This window comes from Tubulanus polymorphus, chromosome 3 (genome assembly GCF_964204645.1).
Source record: "Tubulanus polymorphus chromosome 3, tnTubPoly1.2, whole genome shotgun sequence".
NCBI classification, from domain to species: Eukaryota; Metazoa; Nemertea; class Palaeonemertea; order Tubulaniformes; family Tubulanidae; genus Tubulanus; species Tubulanus polymorphus.
In genome coordinates, this window is record NC_134027.1 from 16,297,673 (window position 1) to 16,307,328 (window position 9,656).

General features: G+C 37.5%; 1 protein-coding gene across 11 annotated transcripts in view; it reads right to left on the reverse strand.

The window, feature by feature from the left end:
• LOC141901878 (ELKS/Rab6-interacting/CAST family member 1-like) overlaps positions 1-9,656 on the reverse strand; it is a 237,058-nt gene that overhangs the window by 136,520 nt on the left and 90,882 nt on the right. For all 11 annotated transcript variants that reach the window (XR_012618869.1, XR_012618870.1, XM_074789418.1 and 8 more), the window contains 2 exons: positions 6,485-6,639; positions 641-764 (listed from right to left, as the gene is read on the reverse strand). Coding sequence is in view for 9 of the 11 variants with exons in the window: in XM_074789418.1 (XP_074645519.1) it covers positions 641-764; positions 6,485-6,639 (279 nt within the window). In the remaining 2 variants the exon portion in view is untranslated. The remainder of the gene's footprint in view (positions 1-640; positions 765-6,484; positions 6,640-9,656) is intronic.

Below are 9,656 nucleotides of genomic sequence, written 5' to 3' on the forward strand. Positions count from 1 at the left end.
ATGTAAAAAAGCCTATGTACTTTTGACAAAAAAAGTGTGGAAAAAAATAATAATAATAATAATAATAATAATAATAAGAAACACGCGAATCTCAATAGGGTTTTCTGTGATGTAACAGAAAACCCTAATTATTTAGGAATTCAAGAATTAGATTCTGTTTAAATAAAACAGAACAAAAGAAGGCATAACCAGTTTCGGTCAGCATTGCTTCTCATGCACAACATGTGGTCTGCTGTAAACAGCAGTGATTTGTGACGTCATTTGATGCTCTCAACAGCACAGTTACTAAGTTAAAAACAAAGCTCTCTACTTATGTACTTGATTATCTATATAAACATAATTAGAAACACTAGTACAGCAGTGAACTGAATAAATTGTGCCTGGAGTGTGTGAAGCAACAGTCAGTCACTGCGGCAGTGAATAAAATGAGTCACTGTGGACCACTTAACTTTCCCAGGACTTTACTGAACAACACACAGTGAAATGTAGTGCGCTCCTAATTTTTATATAGGCTTTAAAACCAAATTATTTGGTAAAATTTCGATTAGAAATGTTTCGCTAAGTTATCAGTATTGTATTAAACTGTGAAATTTGAAAAATGTGCCAATGACCATTAAACAAAGACATATGTAAGAAGTACCTGCTTCTCTGATAATTCTTTCTGAAAGATTTCACATTTAAACTTGATCTCCTGAGATGAATTCTGAAAGTGTTCAACTTCATCAAGATGTTCTTTTTCTACTCTTTCTCGCTGCTCCTTCAGTCTGGACATAAAAACAAAGATAATTTGTTACTACTAACTACAAGTGAAATTAGTATATAATTTACCGAACGTATAACATAATGTAGACACATGACAAAAGAGGTAAAGTAAAAGGGACAGAGGTGGGAGGGGTAAGGCTATTTTGGGTGTTTTCCACTTCACTGTCAGATCTGCTCTGTTTAGGAAATACCCTGAAGCAGCTTTTTTGCTTGATGGTTCTTTTCCACTTTTCACCCAAAAATGTTTGATTAAATTTAAGGCCTCTCAGATTTGACTACTAACAGCTTATGAACGTAATTTTCAATTTTGAGAGAAATATAACTTTCAATCTGACTGTTTCGAATTTGCGTATAGTAATTCATTATGAATTAATCCCAAGTAATTACCCGGTCTAAGCAGCGATAAGAATGTCGCAAAGAATCGTCATCCATTGATAAAAGTAGACCCTGAAAAGCTTACAAATTACCAGACGACCTTGAGCGTCAAACACAACCAAGATAAAATTGGGCAAAGTGTGGTTTACCTTGAAAGCTAGAGGTTGTTTGGAGTAAGGGCATTGCTTGAAAAATCTTTTTAATTCGTGACTTCAAAGTTCTAGAAGTTTATATTGTATTTCATCTTTCTTAAAGAATTATTTTGTATTCAAATATGATCAAAGATAAACATTTGTTTATGGTCTACATCCAAAATTACGTAGGGTACAGGTAGGCGTGGCAGGTAAACTATTTTATATTTAAAAAAAATATTTTCACAATATGAAAAAATATTCAAATAAAATTCATATGATGTCACATATCAGAGGGTGGCAGAATATTGAGTCTTGGATATTGAGTGTTGTGTCGCACTGCCACAAGCAGCGCCACTATATGGTGTGTAGGAAAACAAAAGTTATGGCATATTCTAAAGAAAGACATAATGACTGAGAAGATGAAATGGGAGACAGACATTCAACTTTCTACCGGACAATGTTGTGTCCGGCCACTTATTTCAAGGCTCATTAAAGACCACGATTTTGACTTGTACTAACATGAATGTTTCATTCATGGGAAATATTCTGGAAGTAACAAAAATGGTCGAATTGAATAATCGAAAACGAAGTTAACTTCTATGCTTTTATGAATATATATTTCCTTCCATAGTTTGCGGGTTAATGGAGGATAGATTTTATGCCTCGAATGTGCTGAAAGATTGCATCTCAGAGCCTTCAAAATTCAGAATTTTCTGGGGAGTGCCCCCAGATGCCCCATATTTGGCTATGGTATAGGTGACTTTCCGGTTCAGCAGTACTCAGAAACCTATTTGCCCTGGGGGGGGTGAAATATCTGGATCTGTCCATAGACCAAAGATAACCTCAGTGACATTATATTTTCTACAGACGAATTACTCAAATATGAGCTCTCAGAATAATAATAATAATTTATTGAGCCTAAAATCCAGTGGGGCGGAGTAAGAAAAGGCCCTGTGACCCGTAGAGACTAGATTGACACGAGGGATGACTAGAAGTGATTGACTGATCTTAACACTCTAGAGGATGCCTTGTATTGCACTAATGATTTCAAATATTGCGGGGCCTGACCATTCAAGGATTTATAAGTAAGGATCAAGATTTTAAATTGGATGCGGTATTTGATTGGAAGCCAATGCAGATTGTGTAGAATCGGTGTTATGTGACAAAATTTTGAGTTTCGAGTCAGGATCCGGGCAGCAGAATTTTGAACACGTTGTAATTTATCTAAAATGTAAAAGTAAAGAGTAAAGAGTTGCAATAGTCAAGGCGAGTTGTCACAAAAGCGTGAATAAGGCGTTCAGCAATTCCTTGATTCAAAAACTGTCTGATCTTACTAATGTTTCTAAGGTGATAGAAAGCTACAGAGCATAAGCGGTTTACATGTTTTACCATGGACATGTTCTGATCAAAAATGACGCCGAGATTACGTAAGGAGTGAGATGAAGTCATAACAGCATCATCAAGATTGAGATCAAAGGTGCGAAGCTTAGTAAGCTGTGATGGAGAGCCAATTAGGGAGAACTCAGTTTTGTCACCGTTTGCCTGAAGAAAGTTTAAATCCATCCAATGTTTAAGTTCAGGGCCCAGTTTCACAAAAAGGTTTAACTCTTAAATCGATTTAATTTCTTCATTAATTCAGTTTATCTTAAATCGATTTAGGCCTTAATCCTTTTTGTGAAACTGGGCCCAGTATAGCAAAGTTGGAGTGTATTTTTGGACACCAATTCGTTAACTATTGGTTTTATCCTGATATACAACTGTGAATCATCTGCATAAAAATGAAAATCTAAATTGAATTTCCTAATGATATCGCCAATAGGAAGAACGTAAATGGTGTACAGCAGTGGACCTAAAACAGACCCCTGCGGTACACCAAATTTGAGTAAACATGGTTCAGACTTAGAGTCGCCTTTACAAACAGTTTGATAGCGATCAGTAAGGTAAGATTCTAACCATTGGTAGCAAGTACCTGACAGACCAATTCGGTGTTTAACACGAGCGAGTAGAGTATCATGGTCAATAGTGTCGAAGGCGGCACTCAAATCGAGCATAACCAGCCCAACTACCATACCCTGGTCAATTGACATCAAAATATCATTCTGAACACGTACAAGAGCAGTCTCTGTACTACAACCTGACTTATAAGCCGACTGGTAAACCTCATGTAAACCATTATTTTGAAGATGTTGATTAAGCTGATAAGCTACTACTCGCTCCATTACTTTTGATATGAAATGCAGAGTAGACATTGGTCGGTAATTTTTGAGACATTCAACATCACGACTAGGTTTTTTTAAAAGCGGATGAATATATGCAACTTTATAAGAGTCCGGAAAATCACCGGACTCGAGACATTTGTTAATCATAACAGTAAAAAACGGAATGAGGTAAGGTAAAGCTGCTTTTAACAGCCATGTAGGAATGGCATCGAGTTTACAATGCTTAGAAGGAGACTGCATTATAAATTTGGCCAGCTCAGCCTCTGTAACCAACTTAAATTCATCCAAGTGAATACCATTGAATTCGGGTTCGTCCAAGACTGTAGTGGAAGGACTAGGATGCGAATGTCATCATTAAACCAAGGAGCGTGGGGACGAAGTATAATTGGCTTTGTGTAACAACAGGGGCATGTTCGTCCAGTGAAGAGGTCAGAGCGGCGTCTAGCTCCAAGGCCATGACGCGGGATCGCGAAAATTTAACATATCCACTCTACTCTTGAACGACTCACTAGTTTTCTGTAAGATATAGTTTTTGTTAAAGCACACGGATGTGAGGTATTGACAGTAAAGGTAACTGGAAAATGATTGGAAAAAATCTTCAGAAAGGCGGGTGATCACTAAATCCAATGTATGGCCCTTCCTGTGCGTTGGTACATTGACATGTTGACAGAGGTTGAAGGAATGCAGAAATGATAAAAATCTCTTGGCAGTTGAATCTTTTGGATCATCCACATGGAAATTTATATCACCAACAACTAATAATTTACTAGAACAAGCAATGGTTTCTTCTAGATTTCCAAATTCAGTCAGAAACTGGGAAACAGTAAATCTATTCTTTCTGTTTGGAGGTGGGCGATAAATGTTAATCAGACGTATACAGCTTTCTTTAAAAATCAAGTCTATAGCTATCGCATCGAAACTCTTGGCATTTGGAAGTTTAACCTCCTTCGGTTGCAAGGTGGCATCATAGATAATTCCGGCACCGCCGCCCTTTCCATTACACCTGGGTGAGTGCATTAAGTTATAACCAGACTGTTTAAAGTTGGCCTTCACAATGCAGTCATATCCACCAGAACACATCTTTCATGTAGTCCATCGAGAATTGTAAGCTTCTGTAAACGGTTGGGTGTTGTACGAGCAGGCTGGCTTGGGAACTAGCATTTACACCAGCGGTACCGGATTCCATCCATCAGGAACAGCAAGGCAGTTAAACCTTATATGTACAATCTTTATTGCAACTCGGAATCTGAATGATTAATATATAAAGACATAGTCTTTAAATACAGAATCATGAGTATGAAATGAAAACCAGGAATAAAGACACTAAATATTTGGATGGATATATGAAAGCTGTGGGTACTGGAGTGTGTAATGGGTAGTGTAGTGTGATCTGTGTGCATTTGTGGCCAGCACACAGATCACATTGTTCATTGGGGTTTGGTCCAGTACTCGCGAGATTTTCAACAACACGGAAGTAACGTGTAATAAATGATGACTTGAATTGCATGACTACCTACCACCCCTCATTATTGTTGGAAAACTAAACGTTCCGCACTGACTAAAAATTAGTAATAACATTTTAGAAATGGCCAGAATTTTAACTTAGGTTCTATCTCATTTTCATTTTAAGATTGCGATTGGTATAATTTTTTTTTAAACGGCCGTTAAGGCTTCATGTTTCATCTGCAATTCACTGCAAATAGTTACGCAACTACACACATTTCAGTGTTTTTGGCAGCTGTACACTCAATCGGCACTGTTCCTGACTAGCTTCACTGCGGAATTATCATTAATTAACATCGCCATATCACATCATCAACTTATATTGTGCCTTAAAACCCTAACAGCCGAAATAATTGAAATGCACACACGATTTCTATCATTGAAAATGGAGAGAAAGGCCATGTTTGTGTTCTGCTGCTTCGCGTAAATACCACGCGGTGGCGCAACCGCGCGGAGTGGGGCTGATACGTCTAGGTGTCAGACAACTTGTAGACATCAGGACTCACTAACTAACACCTAGTGGCATGTTTGAGAGACATTAATTAATCATTGATGAGCACTGACTAGAGCACATATTGATACCAAAATTATCATATTATGTATTTCATGAAGTAAGAGATACAAAATATCATGAACATTTCGATATGAAATCGTAGAAATATATGATTATAAATTGTGTGACTTATATCAGGGTGACACTTTATTGTGCCAACAAGAAATTCAAGATGGTTGTTCTGATTTGATGACCGATAACCTCTATTTTGAATCGGGTGCACCTGCACCAATCCTTACACGGACTTTCATGAAAAATCATTCAAGAATCGTAGGCTGTATTGTGCTAACAAGAAAATTCAAGATGGCTGTGCTGGCAGTCATTTTTGAAGACCGATGGCCTCCATTTTCGATAGGGGTGCACATCTTACCCGCCAAAACTCAGTCATTAAATTTTATGAAAATCCCTCAAGAATGATAGGCTGCATTGTACAAACTAGAAATTCAAGATGGATGCTCTGGTGACCCCGTGGTGGCCCATTACCTCCATTCTCAATGTATTCAGCACCCACTGGTGGCCATGTGACCTTGAAACTTTGCACAGCAGCCTTTCATTCTACCAATGACATATCTGCAACATATTTTCATTTTCTAATCTGCTTCATTTAGAAGTTTACCTGACATCATCTTTTTCATGTATAAAGCATCCAAGAAAACTAAGCTGCCAGTGAGCCATCTTGGATCCAAAAACACAGATGCAGAACTACATATCCAGACAGACATATGTGAAAAGTTACAAGAAAAGAGAACCTGTAGTTTAGGAGGAGATATCCGGACAAGTTTGTGTCCAGTGAAAGACGATGGACGCCGCATGACAGACTTGACTCTTGTACAACTTCGTTGCAGAGAGTATAATAAACTTTCAAGACAAAATTAGCAGGCAATTGAAGTTGCAAAATGATTAGTCATTATATGCAACTGAGATGAAATTGTAAATACCTTTCTATTTGCTTCTCTTTATCTTGAATGATTTCCTCTAGATTGGATAATGTACTATCTGAACATGTGCGATCAGCGTGCATTGTAGCAATACACGCTTTAGTAGAATTCAATTGGGATTCTTTTTCATTTATCTGCTCCTCAAAATTTTCAATCTATACAAATTAAACACAAATTACATATGAAAATAAAACAATCATTATGCCGTCTTGTTTATACCACCACTTACATCTCAGTTGTGGACTAAGAGTAGTGTCAACCCAGGCTATTAGTTTCTGAAAAAAATAATATTAAACAACGTGTCTACGGACGGACAACGGACGAAAAGTGAGCACAATAGCCCGCTGGCTTTAAATCCCAAGAGGGTTAAAAATCAGTCGACCAAAGCAGCATCAAGTCATCTTTTACATGTCGGGTCCCTAGTGGCCAAACTGAGAATCCAATCGAACCAATTTTCAATAGCGTTTTGCCCTACTTGTGTAACAAGTTTGAAACAAAGTGCCCATGGGCACAGTAAGATTCAGTGCAGAAGTTAGTGAATTGAAGGAGTTAATCATATCCACCATACTAGACCATACATTGGTTTAGTAAGGTGTATACTTGACATAAAAGGAAATGCATGTTTTGAAAGTGTAAGGTAATAAGATTTAAATGACAAACAGTTGTTTATACAAGGAAGAGAAGGTAAATACGTAACCCATTTTAAGTAGGCCTAATAGGTTTTGAAATGAAATACATATAATCATTATGAATTATAAGCCTCCTAATAAATTATTAGTTTTCGTTATATCAAAAGCATCTCAGATGTCATATTCATATTTTTGTTGCTGAAGCTGAAATCAAATCTAGCTGTATCGGGAGATTAGAAATTCTAAGTTCCATACAAACTCTGTCCAGATTTTCAGGATTCAAAGCCAAGACCTAAGGATAAAAAATTGATACCTTGTCTCTCCACTCATCGCTGAGCTTAATAGTTGACACAGCCGGCCATATATCTACCTTGTTTATTACTTTTTTTAAACCATGATCAATGATATTTTATGATATCAGACCAGGCAGTTTAGAAATGAACTGATAAACTTTATAACAGTTTACAACTAAACAGATTCTTTCTGTTTGGGTGGGTTTATCAAATTCGGCTTTAATGAATTGTTCATCTATTTATACACTTCAGTGCAAGTCAAGGCATGTTTTCACACGATGCACACTTGAATTCAAACATACATCGCTCAAACGTCGGCAGTGGGTCGGTCGGTTGGCCGTTTTTATCAAAAATAAAATTTATTTCAATGAATCCCAGAAAAAAAGTTTTCACTCGGTACCTTTGAAGTCGGGTCGGTCAGGTTAAGGCAAACAGACCATTAATATGGGATGGCCTAAAATTCATATGATGTCACATATCAGAGGGTGGCTCAATATTGGGTCTTGGAAACCTCTTCCAATGTTGGCCGCGGAAGTTAAAATACCGGTACAGAAAGCGGCTATTTGATCATTTTGAATCCTGGAATTCACGACTACAATATTCAGACCTCGACCTATACTTGTAGTTTGCTGCTTAATATTTTCAGGTCACAAGAAATTACAATTTATTACAAATTCTATCAAACAGAAAACACAGCGCTCATCTTCTGCTACGATTATTCAGCCTATTTTCATGTCAAACGTGCACGCGTGCAGCACTCCGCGCGCGCCTGGAGGCCTCGTGTAAGTGAATGTTCGCTTACACTTCAATGTCAATCAAAACAATCACCGGGTATTAAAATGAAACAATACCTATGGCGGATGTATGAAATAATTACATCTTCACCAGCAATGAGCATTTGAAATGCGCACGTATACAGCACCTAGTCCAATGAAACGTACGTCATTCTATGGCTTTCCCATAATTATTTAGTAGTGCGGAATTCCCCGTATATCCCAAAAACAGCCAATCCCATTCGCTCGTAGAGACGACGCCACCCAATCGAGGTCATTGCAATTTTATACGTGAGAGCTAAGAATTTTCCCGCCAAAAACAGTTTTTTGTAGAATTTTAACTCCGTTGACCATGTCATCGACGGAGATTCGCCATGTCTTCAATCGCATCGATTATACGTCGTTTAGGCCGAGAACCAATGAAACAAATGCTCACATAAAAAAAATTTGAATCGAATCAACCCAATCATAAAGAGAGTTATGCCCTAAGTGATGCCCTGCTTGTGTACTAAGTTTGAACAAGGCGACCCATGAAGACCATGATCTTTGGTATCAATAAATCATTAGTGATTAGGATTTTTTAACCTTGACCTTAGAATTCCAAAATCAGTATGGCACATCCTCTCCCTGGTATAATCATACTATGAAATAGCAATGTTCTGCTATCAATGGTTCTTCTTGAATCTTCTTGAATCGCATTTATGTTTCTGTGAAGGTTTCTGTGAAGCAGCAGAAACCCTAATGAACAAAGAGGAATGGCCTCGTAGCTCGCCAACAAACTACCAGAAAATGAAGTGAAATATTCATTATAAAAGTTAAGCTGTGTGGCCGCCGACAAGGTTCCAAGTAGAGAATAATAAGAATTACATGTTTTCTTCATTTGCGAAATACAAGGTATGTTTAGAAGTACAAGCTGAATTTTAGGTTTAAGTATTATTTTCTTAAATTCATGATCATGAATTTCATACAAGAGGTCCATGGACCTTGAGACTTCGTCGAGATAATCAAAAGTTCTAGTTTGGGAAAAGGAACAAGTCCCGCCTCGCCGGGCAGGCTGGGTCAATGTATCTAAACGTATCAATTACAATTATAAATATAGCTGCAAAGCAGCGATAACAGATTATCTGTGCTGTAAATGCATATTAATATTCGAAATGAAGGGAATACTAGAAATCAGAATTTTGCATTTTTGAGAATAGAACCTAATGTGGCACCACTGGTACTGAGCCAAGGTATACAATCCTGTAAATGACTGGTTACAAAAGTTGGGGAGATATTTATGGATGGAGCGCTATCATTGTAGAACATTGGCTGGACGTTTGCTTTTGTCACACGATCGTATGGAGAGACACCATATTGAATCCCTTGAATAACACAGGCTTAATTTGTGATACTGCGAACAATGATAAGAACAGGAAATACTTGTTACTTCTAAATATCATTAATAAAGGATTAATGGTCCAGTGGCTCACCAAAC